Here is a 17,068-nt window from a genome sequence, read left to right on the forward strand (position 1 = left end):
AATCCATTCAAATCAGCATATCTACTTGAATTAATAAAACTTACTTGAATAATCCTCTGTATCTTGAAATGAAGCCATGCTGTTTCCTTTATCCTAGTTGTTTGTTCTGTACTTGGTTTCCATAACCTCTGATCCATCTATGTCACTGTTCTCCAAGACTTGAAAGTTGACCTACAGCAAATGCTTTCAGCTGCTAGTGTGAAGATCAGACTGATTTGTATGGATGGCTGTCCAAATATATGCCTTTTGTGTATTACCACATAAACAGCAATTGTCCTATGTTTTTATTGGAAAGCTCTGAAACCAATCCTGTGTTATATCAGAGCAGCTAAGCCAGTGGCAGCCAAAAGGACTGTAAGATGACACTTTGGTCTGCTAAGTCTGTTCAAGAAGATTGGCTACATGCTGCTAGACAGTAAACCATGGTTTATTGTGACAGGAATGAGCCACAGCAATCCTTGGGCTTTCATATGCCCCACTACTCTGGCAAGGAAGGGATCAGAAGCTTTTGTTTCTGTTTTTCATTAATCAAGGCTTAGCCTTACACCTGAAAGCTGAACTATGGTTAATCTTAACTATGGTTTGTGGAAACCAGCCAGCTTAATAACCCATGGTTTGAAGTTGGCTTGTTGCACATAAACCATAGTTAAGATTAACCACAGTGTATCAGATGTAGATGTAACAACAAGTTGTGATTATTCAAACATAGAAGTGAAGGCTTCTGATTTACTCACTGTCACCTTGGAGGAGGGGAGAGATGAGTGCACGAGCCCAAGGCTCACTGAGACTTGTTCCCTTAACTATAAATCATGGTCTATTGTGATGTCCAAACCAGGTCAGTGGGAAGATGCTGTCACAAATGTACTATATGTGATTATTCAAACATAGAAGTGAAGGCTTCTGATTTACTCACTGTCACCTTGGAGGAGGGGAGAGATGAGTGCACGAGCCCAAGGCTCACTGAGACTTGTTCCCTTAACTATAAATCATGGTCTATTGTGATGTCCAAACCAGGTCAGTGGGAAGATGCTGTCACAAATGTACTATATGTTATACATAATTACAAATGTTATAATCACACTTTACATTTTAGATGCAGACCTTTAAATCTTAGGGGTACACCCAAAAAAGTAATGTGTGAACCAGTTCCTACTATGGTATTCTGCTAAACTGTTGCATTTTTAGGGTTATCATAGAATAATGTGACTTTTTTCTTGGTATCTCAGGTTTGCCATCATGGGAACTGTCCACACTCTGCAGTGCTACAGTTTGGTGCCAGCTTGCTACATGTCATGGTTGTGGACAGCAAGTCAGCAAGCTACATTTTCTACCATATGTCATTGCATTTCTCTGTCCAGATCATTGTAGTTCACCCATGCAGTCCACTGAGCCAGTCTTAATATTTAACCTCATGGGAGATGCCTTTAGGACTAAATCTCCTTTCACATACACTCAGCAGTCCTTGGACTGAAATATACTACTGTGTCCTTTTCATAGTTGACCTTAGACCAGTAGATGCACCTTCCATCAGAAGAGGGTCAGGATAGGTAAGCATTGTCTGTTTTGCTCAAATATGGCCAAATTCTGTGTAACGGATCACTGTTTCTCCTCCTGAAGCCACCCAGTTGCCTGCAGAAGTGTTGGACTTCCAGCTGTTCCCTTGGAATATGGCCAAATTCTCCAACAAGAATCTGAAAAATGTAACTGAACTCATGTTCCCTAATTAGGCCAGCTTATTTCGAATGAGCTCTGGCCTCATTCAGCCTGGAGCTCCCCAAGGCCTTCTCCTTAGCCCCTGGCACCCTGAATAGCTGCCTAGTTATTTTCAGCCCGCTGGGGTTATCTCCTGATCCTCAATAACATTTTTCATCATCCTCACCAAAATAACTCTCTTAAGCATCTCTATTTCCCAGCCCTTTTCATTTTAGTTTTCACTGTTAGTTTGCACTGACAGTTGCTGGTGTTCAGCCCAAAACCATGGGAAAGAGTTATATTAAAATTCTATTTCCACACATTTATTTCATTCTTTGAATATTTCCAACCTGAGCCCACCAAAGAATGAGGGGAGGGTGCCATTGACTGTAGACTGTTACTTCACACATCCTCTGCCCCAGGACACTGTGGAAATATGGATCTGGATGTGGCCCTGAGGGAAAGAGCTGGGATCATTGGACTCTGGCAGCATGATAGCTGGTGTGGGAAAGATAAAATTACATCTTGCCCTAAAGAGTTGAGCAGTCAGATGAGCCAGTTATGGTACCTATAAGAGAGATATTGGAAGCATTTTAAATCTGAACTCCTCTGAGGTGCTCCAGATTGGGAAAGGTCGTTGCAAGAGACTATAGACTGTGTAAAACATATGGCAGAATAGTCTAGTTGGATCTAAGAGCAGTTTATGTATATGTGTAGGGTCATCACATGTAGTTATCAGCACATGGGATCCCTGCAGATTGACTTCCATTGAAACAATTGATATGATGTGAAGCAGCCTTCATTCACACATAGAATTTGAGCCCTGCTCAATTCCAGTGGGGGAATTTGCTCGGCTCCCCTCAACTTCCAGTCTTGCAATCTGTTCCCTTGACCTTTTCCCTTCCGGTCTTTTTCTCTCTCTCTCTCTTGATATCTTTTGTTCTCTCTCTTTCTCCTCCCCACCCCTTTCTTCCTCTTTACTTTCAGGAGCTCAGATCTCACCCATCCCTAAGAAAGAAGCTACCTTTGATCCCACTTCTCCTTCCAGCTATTGCTCTGTGTCTCCTTTTCTTCCACAAATTTGTGAGGCTTGTACTCTATCGCTGTTTTTAACTTTTATCCTCCAAGGTCTCTGCTTGACCAAGCTATTTTGTTTTATTTTTGCCTATTTCACTCTTTTGAAAATACTGTCATCAAATTTTCAGATTACCTTCTACCAAAATCTAAGGGCCTTTTGTTGACTTGTCTACTGCCTTCAACACACATTTCCTTCAAAGGGGTCTCCTCTTTTACACTTTCAAGATGTACGGTTCTAGTTCTTCTACCTCTCTGACCACTCCACTATCATTTCAGAGGGGTGGCCATGCTAGGCTGTTAGAGAAAAAAGAAGAAAATTCTAGTGGCACCTTAAAGACTAACACATTTATGGTGGCATCAGCTTTCACCCTCATAAATTTGTTAGCCTTTAAGTTACCACAGGACTCTGCTCCATTATTATAGTCATACTCAGAGTAGATCCATTGAAATTCATAGATTTAAGTTATTCCTGTTCCTAGTGATTTCAGTTGATCTACTCTAATTATGACTGATTTGGATGCAATATATTATGATGATGTTCCATTTGGGGGCCTAAAGGATCCCAAAGCAATAAACAACATATTAATACAACAAAAGATAAAAGTACAGTAAATCAATCATCAAAACAACATTATAATTCAGTGAAAATCTACATGAACAGTTGTTCATGTTTACGGAAATAAATCCCACTGAATTCCATGGGAGTTATTTCCCAAGTAAATGCACACAGGATTGCAACTTTTTCTCCCATAGGGTTTGATCCTAAATTCTATCCGTATAAGACACACGTGACACACCTCACTCTGCTGTTTATGCTCATGACATGACTTCCGTTATCACCTTTGTACTGATGTCTACTAGATCTACCTTTCCACCCATGACAATTCATTCTCTACTCGGCTTTATGAACTATTTAAAAAACAAAGCAGGATTTTCCTCTGAGTGCCCCTCAAGTTTCTCCTAATTCAGTATAGTATTCTGTCTCCACATAACAGGGAAGCGGGAGGAGGAGGGAGGGAGGCCTTGCTGTAGTTTGGATAACCTTGCTGCAGAGGATAAACATACCGCATTCACCCCTTAAAACAAAACAAAACAAAAAATCAGGAGAGATTTATACTGCAGAGTTGGAGGGGGAGTAGACTAATTTCAGTAAACTAAACTTCAGAATCCCTATCTTAGTGGGTTTTCATGTAAATTGGTGTGAAACCTGGTACAGGGGCATTGCTCATTTGATTTGGCTCTTAGCTCTTCTAACTAGTACACAAACCTTGAAGCAAGGTTCCTTAAAGGTGCAGAAACTGAATTCATTGTCTTGTGGAGAACAACATTAAACAGGTACAAAGAAATATATTGAGGGAGGGTACCCTAACGCTAGGAGCCCGATTGTAGTGTCACAACTAAATTTGCCATTTCACTGCATTGCATTCCTATATCTTCTCCTTCTGTCAGTACAATATAAATAATGTAGTCGGAAGCCTTTGGCTTTATAGATGTTGCTTAACTACAACTCACATCATCCCTGGCCTTTGGCCATGTTTGCTGGGGCTGATGGTAGTTGTAGTTCAGCATCTGGAAGGCCAAATGTTCCCTACACCAAAAGGAAGCCTTGCAAGGCTGTTTTTATGGTGGTCTGTAAGCTATGGGTTGTATTAAATATAGCATAAGGCGAACATTTCATCAGCACAAGGATCTCCTGGCACAGTGGAATACCCCTCTCCTCCCCCTGCACCCCCTAAACTCTGGAGCAGATTTGGGGCTAGTGTGGGGTTCGTGCAGGGGGAGGAAGGGGGAAGGAGTTCTGTTGTACTAGCAGTAATCCTTGCGTACATGCATCTACTTACTTGAATACTCTTCTGTGTGACGAGCAGGGTAGAATTGTATGTGTGCTACTGAAGTATTGCCTTGACTGTTGGGCTTTGCAAAGGTTTGTTCTTAAAATTATATGAGTTTTGTATTTCCAGTTTAATAAGGATTGTTAATATTTTCTTCAATGAGAAGAGCAGCTGGATGGGCGTGTTGGCTTGGGATGATTTATACTGTCATGTACATATGCACAATGTACGTACGGGCAGTAGTCAAAGGATGTTATTACAAACCATGTAAAAGTTGTTTTTAAAAATACAGTAAATAATAGGTTATTGTGCGCGTATATAACAGAAATGTATGAAAATATATGAGATAGCTTAGTGTATATTTTGGTGGTTCAGTAGGGTGACAAAATATGTGTAGGGTCTTTTGTGTATGTGCACACATACGCCCAAATGTGGTGTGTTTTCCTGAAACAACCCTGTTCAAAATGCTCCTTTTTTGGCACTATAGCCTCTTGGTTTTGGCATCTTAAGAATCTGGAGGAATCATTTAAAGATCAGAAAACTCCATTCACTGCAGCCCCTGAAGTCTTCACATTTTGTGACACAGTCATTCCAGTCGACTGAGCTCTGTCGCTTGCGGATGAGCCCATATAAGGAAGCTGTTTCCTGCGTTCTGAGCTCTCTGTGTGTCCCTCTGGCCTTCCGCGCCCCCTTTGCTGAAGAAAGCTGGTATTTAGAAATTGCAGCTCTCGGCTCATTCCTTCTCCCTGTTTATTTTTGGAGAGTGACTATTTTTGCTTCTCTTAGGGAGCTATGTTGGGTCATGCCCCCTCCTTCCAGCAGGCAGCAGCCCCCAATGGCAAGTATTGTCCATTTCCCACAGTCACAAATATTACATCAAGAAATAAATTACTTCTTCACCTGTAGAAGATGCTGGGCCTTCCCATCACCCTGAGTGTAGCCCCCAAAGGCTTTTGGGAGACTCTCAGGCTCTATTCTTTTCTTATGCTACTATCTGGAGGGATCTAGAACATTGCCTCCCTCCCTCTTTAGCAGTGAAAGGGCTGAAGTGACCTGTGGAAGAATTTGTACCTCTGTGAATGTTGTTAAAGCTCTTGCGAGCCAGTCAAATATGTATTAAGAACATGTGGTAATACTTGGAGGACTGTGCCATTTTGACCTACAGATGGGGGAATCGAATGTTAAGAAAATTAGAAGCTGAATCTGATCAAAGGTCCATCTAGTCCAGCATCCTAATTCCAATGGTAGCTAGCCAAACGTCTCTGGGAAGTCCACAAGCAGGACATGAAGCCAGTAGCCCATTCCTATCACATGTTTTCAAAAGAAAATTCTCTTTGAATATTTAGGTACTATTTAGCAGTCGTGGCAAATAACTGATCACCAACACATCTTGTGGTGGCTAATCCCACAAGTTAATTCTCCACTTTGCAAAGAACTACTTTCTTTTGTCTGACTCTGAATCTTCTGCCAACTAATTTTATTGGCCTTAATTCTTAAGATTGTGAGAGAGGGAGAAAAAAATCTCTGTTCATTGCCTCCACACTATTACAACTCTTTAAAAGTTTTATAATATTATCCCTCCAGTTTTCCTATGCTTTAAAACCTTTTCTCATAGGAAAAATGATTCAGTGACTTGATCACTTTGGTTGCCCTTTTCCATACTTTCCCTAGCTTTATGGTATCCTTTTTGAGATGTGGGGATCAGTCTTGGTTTGGCTTTATCCAGCCAAACCACCCAGAAACCCTCATGTCTTCCAGGTCAGGCTTCTGCCACCCAGCATCTGCTGATAACTTGAAATTGAATGCCAGGGCCTACAGCTAAGGAGAGGAGGCATCACAGACCTTCAACTTTGGTGACACCAGCATTTCTGATTAACTTATGCCCCACAATGGATCTTGTCACTGATAAGCCTGAGGACCTGAGTCATCTTTAAAAGGACCCAACCCACAGATCTCTCCCTATGAATCTGCCTGTTCGACAAGGTAATCTGGTGAGAGGCCCTTCTGCATGTCCCTCTGCCTTCGAAAGTGCAAGTGGATGTAAGAGAAGGACTTTTCTGTCATGGTACTCAGTATGTGGAACTCCCTGTCAGGGGAGGTTCGTTTGTTCCCCACTTTGCAGTTGTATTACTGCTTGAAAACATTTCCAAAAGCCTTTATCTGCTACATAGGTTTTGCTTTGTTTTAGTTCTTGTTTGCTTTTATTTCTTAGGGTTGTATCCAACCAAGGGATCCTGTTAGCACCACTGACATCTTCCTGTGAAACAGGACTTCCATTGCTCTCCCCTGAAATCTGCTCTGGAGTGTTGGGGGAACCCCTAGAACAGATGGGGGGAGCAGGGGAATGTGGGGAAAGGAGAAAGATCAGAAGACCTGTTGCACGGACAGGGGTCCCTATGCTAACATGATGACTTTGTTGGATACATCCCTGTTAAGCTTTGTTTTTACTGCTGCTTTGCTTTTGTTGGAAATCTTTATGTTGCAAATTATTATAATGTCTTTTTAAATTGTATTTTATTATTTCATGATGTAAGCTGCCCAGAGAATAATGTTACTGAGTGGCTTTATGTAAATATAGTGAATACTAGGGACTGCAACCCTGCTCATTTTGCTTGTGAACCCCACCTATCCCTACCAAACTCCTTCACCAACCCCCACACCTTAGGCCCACCAAACCCCTCTCTTCATAAACCCAACCAAATTCCCCTCCCCCTAGACCTTGCCAAACTTTCATACTGTCTGTGGCCAAGCAAACTGCAGTGTGACAACATCATTAAACAAAAATAGAATAGGAGAAATAAAATAGTATACTAGCTAGTACAATACACCATTTAGCATCAAAGTATGATATATCAAGCAGGTTTCTGAAGGCTTATTATTTAAAACATTTATATAATCCTTAATTATTCATATTTCTAAGCACATTTCTAAGCAGTGTACACAAAAACAAAAAATAGAACATGAAGCAGTTAAACCATAACATTTTATCACAAAAATGAACATTAAAACTGAACATACCTTAAAATACTTGCTGGAACAAGATTATTACTATAATTATTACTATTATTATTACTACTGCTACTACTACTACAATCCAAAGTATTTTAGCAGGTTAAATATGGAATTAGCCACATTTTAGGCCTCCAATTGTCTCAGCTGCAAGAAATATGATCCCCAGTTAGATATACTTAACCCAACTTATTTTGGCCCCATCACTTTTATGGTGAAAACAGCTCCTAGAAAAAGGGGGGGGGACTTGTTGCGGCCCTGTGTGTTATAATGATTTCAGTAATGATTATGCAGCCTTTCCCAACCATTGGGTCCCCAGATGTTGCTGGACTACAGTTCCCATCATTCCTGATCATTGGCCATGCTGGCTGGGGCTGATGGGAGTTGTAGTCCAGCAACATCTGGGAAGCCAAAGATTGGAAAAGGCTGGATTATAGCAATACATAAGGTTTATATAGTGCTTTGATGTGATCCATGTATGCCCTACATAGAATTGCAGTCCTGTAAATGCTTACCTGAGAGCAAACCCCATTGAATATAGTAGGACTTATTTCCAAGTAAACATACATAGCAATAGGCAGCGAAACAATTACCTGAGGCCTGGTCTACACATATAGCAGAATGGTAAAGTGCTGAGGTGGTAAAATGGACTATCATCTCAGACGGAAAAAACCAATACGAAACAAAAACTACAAATAGAAAATGAGAAGAGTTTGGACAGAATTTTTGCCAGTTTAGTTATTGTGGAAGAACATTCACAATTGGAGTCCTCCATCTGCTGTGGTCACAGTTCATTCTATCACCTCTTGCATATTTTGACTGGGTTGTAGTAAACCTTATTACCCTTATTATTATCCCAATATTGCGGGTGGGGGGGAGAGGGAGAAGCTTGACATAGGCCACTCGGTGAAATTTGCACCATGGACATCTTGGTTTCTTAGCCACTGCCCTATACTATCTCTTTTCAGGCTATGAGGTGAGCTTGCCAAACAAGTGTTAGAGGTTTCTGAACATGCATGATTTCTCACCGGGAAGGGAAAGAGACTAGGCGATTATGCCAATCCTCAGAGGATTGTCTGAGCAGTGATATTGCTAGAAAACTAAAGGGAAATAGGATCATAGAGGTGACAAATACTTTGACTATATAGAGCAGCCTTTGCTATTAGCAAGACAATAGATATCCCTACTTCCAGAGTGGGATTTTGTGCTTTTAAAAAAATTGTTTCTATGATATACCATGTCAGAATTTGGAATGAGAAGTTTTTCTTAAAAAAAACCTAGATGCAAATGTGCATGCAAGTGGTTTGGCCAGGATTGCCTCATTCATCAAAACCCTATTACAGGGGAAACCCCACCTTCCACAGATCTTGATTTTGGGGAAGCAACTACATTTGCCTTTAGTAAATATGTTTGCTGAACTTGTACCATTTGTATTGTCTGTATTATTTGTTTAAATGATTGTATATTGTTTTTTATTGTGACAGCTGATTTCATTATTATTGTAAAGCTACCCTGGAGGTCCCATTCCCAGAAGGACTGGATACAAATTATTAATATAATATAATATAATATAATATAATATAATATAATATAATATAATATAATATAATATAATATAATATAATATAATATAATAACCTTGGTGTTTTTTTCTCTTTTCCTCATATTGCTTGCTGCCTTTTTAAAGCGTTCATCAGTTAAACCTCAACTTCGGCAAAAAGTGTGGTATGGCTCAGTTGGCGCCAATGCTTCCAAGTAAGTGCAATTTTGTTTAACTCAACAACAATTGAAAACATGCTGTTGTGGTCACTGGGGCAGTTTCCTAGAATAATGAATTATTTCTTCCTCTTCTTCCTATTATTATTATTATTATAATTTATATACCACTTATAAGCTGGAATAGCTTCTAAGCATTAAGCATAAAATCAATTATAAAATCCATGCATAATTAAAATACACAAATCTTCATGGTTGTTGCCCTCTAGATCTTCTCATCCTGCTAGATGTATTTCCTTGGGCTGTTAAAGTCTATTTTCTGTGACATCAGTGACTGCAGAGAAGATGCCCTTCATAGTTGTCTCTTCTGGTTAGTGCAACAAGGCAGGTGAAGATGAATTCATGAGCCTTTTGAGTAGCTTTGGCATAAAATGTCCTGGTATAGGTGTTTCATGACTTGTCTTCCTTTATTTGGCACTCCTAGGTTTGTGCAACCCCCTTTAGGATGCACACCTTAACGTGGTGAGGGGGTTTGAGAGTGTTGAAGAAGCTGAGAGCAATGCCATCAGGAGTCTAGACCAAGAGGCTAGACTCCTAGCAGGGGCACCTATGGCGGAATGGTCAAAGGTGAGACACCAGACTAAGATGCATCCAAACTCCGAGGAAGGCAATGGTAAACCACCTCTGAATACCTCTTACCACGAAAACCCTATGAACAGAGTATCCAAAATGCAACACGAGATAGTGCTGGAAGATGAGATCCCCAGGTCAGAAGGCACTCACCGAGCTACTGGGGAAGAACAAAGGACAAGTACAAGTAGCGCTGTGACTAATGACGCAGCTGGGTCAAAGCCGAAAGGAAGCACAGAGGCTGATGCGCACTGATGCAGAAGGAGAGTTCGGAGTTGTACGATGCACACAATAGGAACATGGAATGTGAGAAGCATGAACCAGGGAAAGTTAGAAATTGTCAAGCAAGAAATGGAGTGTATCAACATTACAATACTTGGCGTGAGTGAATTAAAATGGACTGGAATGGGACATTTTCAATCAGGCAACTACAAAATATTTTATGCAGGAAATGAGAAATCAAGAAGAAACGGGGTTGCTTTAATAGCGAGAAGTGATGTAGCAAAAGCAATTAGGAGCTACAACGCAAGGTCTGAGCGAGTGATATCAATGAGATTAAATGGGAAACCTATTAACAACCATCATCCAAGTCTACGCTCCAACAGCAAACGCAGAAGAAGAAGAATTGGAGAGATTTTACGCAGAAGTACAGAAGGAAATTGATCACACACCAAAACAAGATATGATGATAATCATGGGGGACTGGAATGCAAAAGTAGGGAACAGAGAAGAACTAGGAATTGTGGGGAAATGGGGCTTAGGAGACAGAAATGAAGCAGGAGAAAGACTTACTGAATTCTGTGAAGCCAATGATTTCTTTCTTGCCAACACATTTTTTGAGCAACCAAAAAGACGACTGTACACGGGACATCACCAGATGGTCAATATAGGAATCAAATTGATTATATAATTGGAAATGGAATATGAAGTTCCATACTTTCTGCAAAAACAAGACCAGGAGCAGACTGTGGTACAAATCATGAACTGATTGTATCGAAAATCAGAGTAAAACTAAAGAAGAACAACAATGCACTCATAATGCCAAAATACAATTTAAATAACATCCCAGAAGAATATAAAGATCAAATAAGGAACAGGTTTGAGGCTTTAAACTTAGTTGACAGAGAACCAGAAGAAGTATGGACTGAAGTCAGGGACATTATCAGGGAAGAATGCAAAAAGACAATACCTCTTGTTAAAAAGAGAGAAAGACCTCAATGGATGACTGAAGGAACTCTTAAAATGGTTAAAGAGAGAAGGAAAGCAAAAGCAAAAGGAGATGGAAACACAGTCAGAACCCTAAATGCAACTATACAATGACTAGTACATAGGGACAAAGAAAACTATTACAATAGTTATTGTATAGAAATAGAAAAGGACAACAAAATGGGAAGAACAAGAGCCCTATTCCAAAAGATTAGAGAAATGAAAGGGAAAATTAAACCATGAGTAGGGATGTTGAATAATCAACAGGAAAACACACTGACTGACCGAGATGAAATAAAAGGAAGATGGAAGCAATACACTGAAGAACTCTACAAAAGAGATGCCAGGATGACAGATTCATTCACGGAGGAACCATATGATGAAGAACCAGAAATTTTAGAATGTGAGGTGAAAGCTGCTCTTAAAATTCTTGGAAGAAAAAAATCACCAGGAATAGACGGCATACCAATAGAGTTGCTACAAGCTACTGAGACTGAATCAGTCCACATTTTGACAAAAATTTGTCAAGAAATGTGGAAAACTAAACAATGGCCCACAGACTGGAAGCGTTCAATATATATCCCACTTCCAAAGAAAGGGGATCCCAGAGAATGCAGTAATTACCGAACTATTGCCTTAATATCCCATACAAGTAAAGTAATGCTCAAGATTCTACAACAAAGGCTCTTACCATATATGGAGCGAGAAATGACAGACGTCCAAGGTGGATTTAGAAAGGGAAGAGGCACCAGAGATCATATCGCAAACATATGTTGGATAATGGAACAGACCAAGCAATTTCAGAAGAAAATTACCCTGTGCTTTATAGACTACAGCCTTTGACTGTATAGATCATGAAAAACTATGGAATGCTTTAAAAGAAATGAAGGTGCCACAGCATCTGATTGCCCTGATGTGCAACCTATACTCTGGACAAGAGGCTACTGTAAGGACAGAATATGGAGAAACTGATTGGTTCCCAATCGGAAAGGGTATGAGACAGGGTTGTATTTTATCACCCTATTTGTTTAATCTGTACGCAGAACATATCATATGGAAAGCGGGATTGGACCAAGATGAAGGAGGTGTGAAAATTGGAGGGAGAAACATCAATGATTTAAGATATGCAGACAATACCATACTCTTAGCAGAAACCAGTAATGATTTGAAACGAATGCTGATGAAAGTTAAAGAGGAAAGCACAAAAGCAGGACTACAGCTGAACGTCAAGAAGACTAAAGTAATGACAGCAGAAGATATGTGTAACTTTACAGTCGACAATGAGGACATTGAACTTGTCAAGGATTATCTATACCTCGGCACAGTCATTAACCAAAATGGAGACAATAGTCAAGAAATCAGAAGAAGGCTAGGACTGGGTAGGGCAGCTATGAGAGAACTAGAAAAGGTCCTCAAATGCAAAGATGTATCACTGAACACCAAAGTCAGGATCATTCAGACCATGGTATTCCCGATCTCTATGTATGGATGTGAAAGTTGGACAGTGAAAAAGGCGGATAAGAGAAAAATCAACTCATTTGAAATGTGGTGCTGGAGAAGAGCTTTGCGGGTACCATGGACTGCGAAAAAGACAAATAAGTGGGTGTTAGAACAAATTAAACCAGAACTGTCACTAGAAGCTAAAATGATGAAACTGAGGTTATCATACTTTGGACACATCATAAGAAGAGATGATTCCCTAGAAAAGACAATGCTGGGAAAAACAGCAGGGAGTAGAAAAAGAGGAAGGCCAAACAAGAGATGAATTGATTCCATCAAGGAAGGCACAGACCTGAACTTACAAGATCTGAACAGGGTGGTTCATGATAGATGCTCTTGGAGGTCGCTGATTCATAGGGTCACCATAAGTCATAATTGACTTGAAGGCACATAACAACAACAACAACAAACGTTTGTGCAAAGATCACTTGTGCCTCTCCTAGAAGGGCTCAGGATTCATTACAAGGCTCTGACAGAGCAGTGGAGGCAGCATCCAGGAATCTGGAGCATCTTTTTCTCCTTTGGCAGATAATGGTGAAGTAGCATGCTGAAGGAGCCAATCCATACACTGATGTTCATGCATGAAGATAAGGTTTATTTGGAAAATAATGAGTTCGTTGCATGTTTACAGTATTGTGACTGGATGCTTTTTCTGTCCTTGCACTAACTGGAGGAGAAATGGGCTGGGACGTTGATCAGGTAGCTAATGTACGCAGTGGCTTCCCTGTTCAAGTAACTACACAGTGAAAAACATTTACACCTCAGTTCAGAATCTGAATTTCCGTGGTAAAAAACTGAATCTGCTGTGCAGAACTGAATATCCGGACTGTAGTAGTATGGTGATACCAGATACAATGAAGTAGGAGCAAGAGGGAGGTATCTGAGATACCTTGTTTATTTATTAAATGTATATCCCGTCCTTTGCTGCTTTGTACAATTACCATGAAGGAAAGCTCCTGTGGACTTTGCATAGTTCCCAGTGCTTGGTGCATAACGTACACATCTCTCTCCATCTCTGTCAAGATCAGCCAGGATTGTCAGGATCAGCCAGGAACACTCTGGTCTGCATGCTTGTCCCCATCTACTCAAGTGGTGAGGGCCCCCAGTTTTTTCTTCTTCAGATTCCATCATGGTTGTACCCCGGACACACCATTGGTTCATTCTGTCATGATCTGCTTGTAAATGCGTTGTAGTCAGGCCTGGGTAACATTCTAGCCTCCGTCTGACCTACTTTACTCCATACCTTCCTGCATCTTCTTTTAGCTGTCCTGCCTGCTGGCTGTGGTCCTGCATTACACTTTCCTTGGACAGATGCCTCAGCTTTGACTCTGGCCAGTAAATGAGTCTGGTATGTACTGGCCTTTCTGTGTGACACTTTAAACCTCTAGCCAACAGCTTCTGAAGCTCGCTAGCAGCACCATCTTCTGATCCTACAGGTACTCAGCCTGGATGTGCTTCCTTTGTATTTCTCTGGCTCAGATATATGTCTGTATGCTGTCATGCCAATGTTAATTCTTCACCCCTCTAACCTGCCGTATGATTTTTAGTTTTACTAGCAGAAAATGAGAACTAGGCAAGTAGTTCTTTTCGTTTGCTAGGATTCTTGATCACAGTTGTTTCCAAGGAACTTCTACATATCAGTTTTAAGAACTGCTCAACTGTCTTATCTTTAAAAACCAAGTTTTATGTTGAATTGGCAGATACTGGAGGAGTGTCACTAAGAGCATGGCCTTTTCTTAAACCTGCTTCAAACTTTTTGTGACATGTACACAATCCCTTTATGGTGTGCACTCTTATGACATAAAAATAATGGCAAGCACATCATTCTCTCTTAGAACCCCCCCCCCTTGTCTTCATTCTCATATCACCCTGCTGTTGTTAATGGAGACCTACAAAAGCAATCAGAGCTGTGGAAATCTAAGGTGCTTTATAGATTACATTTTTTTTTCAAAATAAGCCAATGGCTGAAACTCAACTGGGAACAGGCTTAGTTGGGATTAAAAGTAGTAGTAGTAGTAAGTTTATTGCAGGCCGTAGGCCATCGCAGCATAGATATAAATACAACAAATATAACAATAAAACATCAAGATTTCAAAAATTATTAAAATTATCAGAGTCAACAATAAAACTTTGGCATTTACAACTATTATAGCGCAGAATGCCAGAATAAAACCTTAGTCTATAAAGTCTGTGTTTAACTCATAGACCTATCATTATTAGACTACAGCGATTGTAATTGGAGTGCTACCAAGTTTATGAATACACCTCATTTATTTCTGTGAACCAATGGTGATCAAAAATTTTGCCCTCAGCTTTTGAGCGGCGAGGGCAAAATGCGCCACAGAGTAGGTGGTTTGAAAATTATTGTCTGCTAATAAGAAAGAAACTAAACAATCGTCCTCCTCGTGTCTTGGGTGGGTTATCAAACTGTCAAGATATTTGTGTCTAGGGTGTATATAGATCGGGCATTCAAATAGGTAGTGGTTTAGATCTTCAACCTTCCCTAGATGACAGATACATAATCTTTGTTCATATATTGTCTGATGGTATCGACCGTTTGCGATGGCATTGGGCATAGATTGAAATCTCAAAGCAGTAAAAGCATGTCTAATCTGTATAGGTAGAGGATAAGACAAATAATTGGCCCTTAGATGGTTGGTTTTAAATATGCCATACCATCTAGAAAACTTAGAATTCAAGATAGTCAATCTATCTTGCCAAATACTGTTTCTCTCAGTCTGGGCCCGAAAGTTAAACCCGTGCAGAGAGGAAACTGATTGAATTGGAATGTGATAGTGGGATAGGACCATCTTGAATTTTGTGAGCCAGTAATTCTCTACCACCACCACATCTAAACATGCCTTTGCTAATACCTTAGATGTTGAATTGGGAAGTGCAGCCCAGTATGTCAATAATGTTTCATGAATCCTTGCTGATACTGGAAGTAGGCCGGTTTCGGCTCTCATAAACGCAGCCGGGGTACCTGGAGGTATGGATAGCAGGCGCCTGAGAAAATTATTTTGAATAGCCTCTAACATCGGAATCGAGGGGATCATCCATCCCCAGATAGCTGCCCCATATGTTATTTGTGAGATGACTTTGCTTTGAAATATTTTCAAGGCTGGAGAGGCTAGGTATCCCCCTGCTGTCCTGTAAAATTTAGGAATCACCCCTGCAGTTCTAGAGGCGGCTAATTTTATAGCTGACAACTGGTTTTTCCAAGCAAGATTATATTGAAAATGAATTCCCAAATATTTGAAAGAGCGACACTGCTCAATTGGGAAATTCCCAATAGACCAGTTATGTTGGCGATATCTGTTACCGAAGACCATGATCTTAGGCTTCTTGTAATTAATTTGAAGGCCCTCCTTATTACAGTAAAGTTCTAATTTCGCCAAAAGTCTTCTCATTCCTATAGGAGTCAATGATAGGAGAATCATGTCGTCGGCATATAATAGGAGGGATATCTTCCTGGAACCTACTGATGGGGAAAAAATTTTTGGACCCTCTAACTCGGTGGTAATATCATTAAGATATAGATTGAAGAGGGTAGGGGCTAATAAACAGCCTTGTTTGACGCCTTTATTTATTGGTATTATATTTGTGAGGTTATTTCCCACTCTGATTCTGGTAGAATTAAAGTTCTCTAATTAGATATAAAAGGCGCCTGTCAATGTTCATTTGGGCCAATTTAGTCCACAGACGGTCTCTGTCCATTGAATCGAAAGCGGCCGCTAGGTCTACAAAAGCAGCATAGAGATGTTTTGTGGGGCCCCTTATCGATTTCCTAGCAAGATATGATAGGGTGGCGTAATGATCTATAGTGCTCTGCCCACGTCGAAAACCAGCTTGTTCTGGGAAAATTATTGAATTGTCCATTACCCACTCTTCAAGCTTGTCTAGAAGTAATTTACTATATAATTTGGCGCCTGTATCTAGCAAGCTAATGGGACGGTAGTTGTTCGGATCATCTTTTGGTCCTTTTTTATATATGGGAATAATTATGCTTTGTTTCCAACCCTCTGGAAAAGTACCCGTATTGTTAATCTGTGTAAATAATTTGGCCAGGATAGGAATCCACCAATCGGGGAAGTTATAAAACAATTCCGGGGGGAGCATATCTTCCCCAGGGGCCTTACCTTTTTTTAGTGAGGAAATGAGCATCTTTACCTGTGATGACGATACCAGGGGCCAATTTTCCTCTATGCATCGCATAGGAGAAACCACGGGTACCGTTGGGTCATGATATATCTTAGTAAAGTGATCAAACCAGACTGAGGCTGATATTTGGCTAGTTACAAATTGTCTAGAGTTACCTGAACCTCTTGCAACCAAGTCCCAAAAAAGACGCTCGTTTCCCTCCGCCTGTGCTAGATAGAGCCGTTGCCACTGAGTTCTCGCATATT

The 17,068-nt window shown here is 40.5% G+C and overlaps 1 protein-coding gene across 1 annotated transcript in view; it reads left to right on the top strand.

Annotated features, from left to right (window-relative positions):
- Positions 1 to 17,068, top strand: part of IFT43 (intraflagellar transport 43) — a 93,639-nt gene that overhangs the window by 13,046 nt on the left and 63,525 nt on the right. The window contains exon 3 of the mRNA XM_061611791.1: positions 9,298 to 9,365. Coding sequence (XP_061467775.1) covers positions 9,298 to 9,365 — 68 coding nt within the window. The remainder of the gene's footprint in view (positions 1 to 9,297; positions 9,366 to 17,068) is intronic.

This window comes from Rhineura floridana, chromosome 2 (assembly GCF_030035675.1).
Source record: "Rhineura floridana isolate rRhiFlo1 chromosome 2, rRhiFlo1.hap2, whole genome shotgun sequence".
NCBI lineage: Eukaryota > Metazoa > Chordata > Lepidosauria > Squamata > Rhineuridae > Rhineura > Rhineura floridana.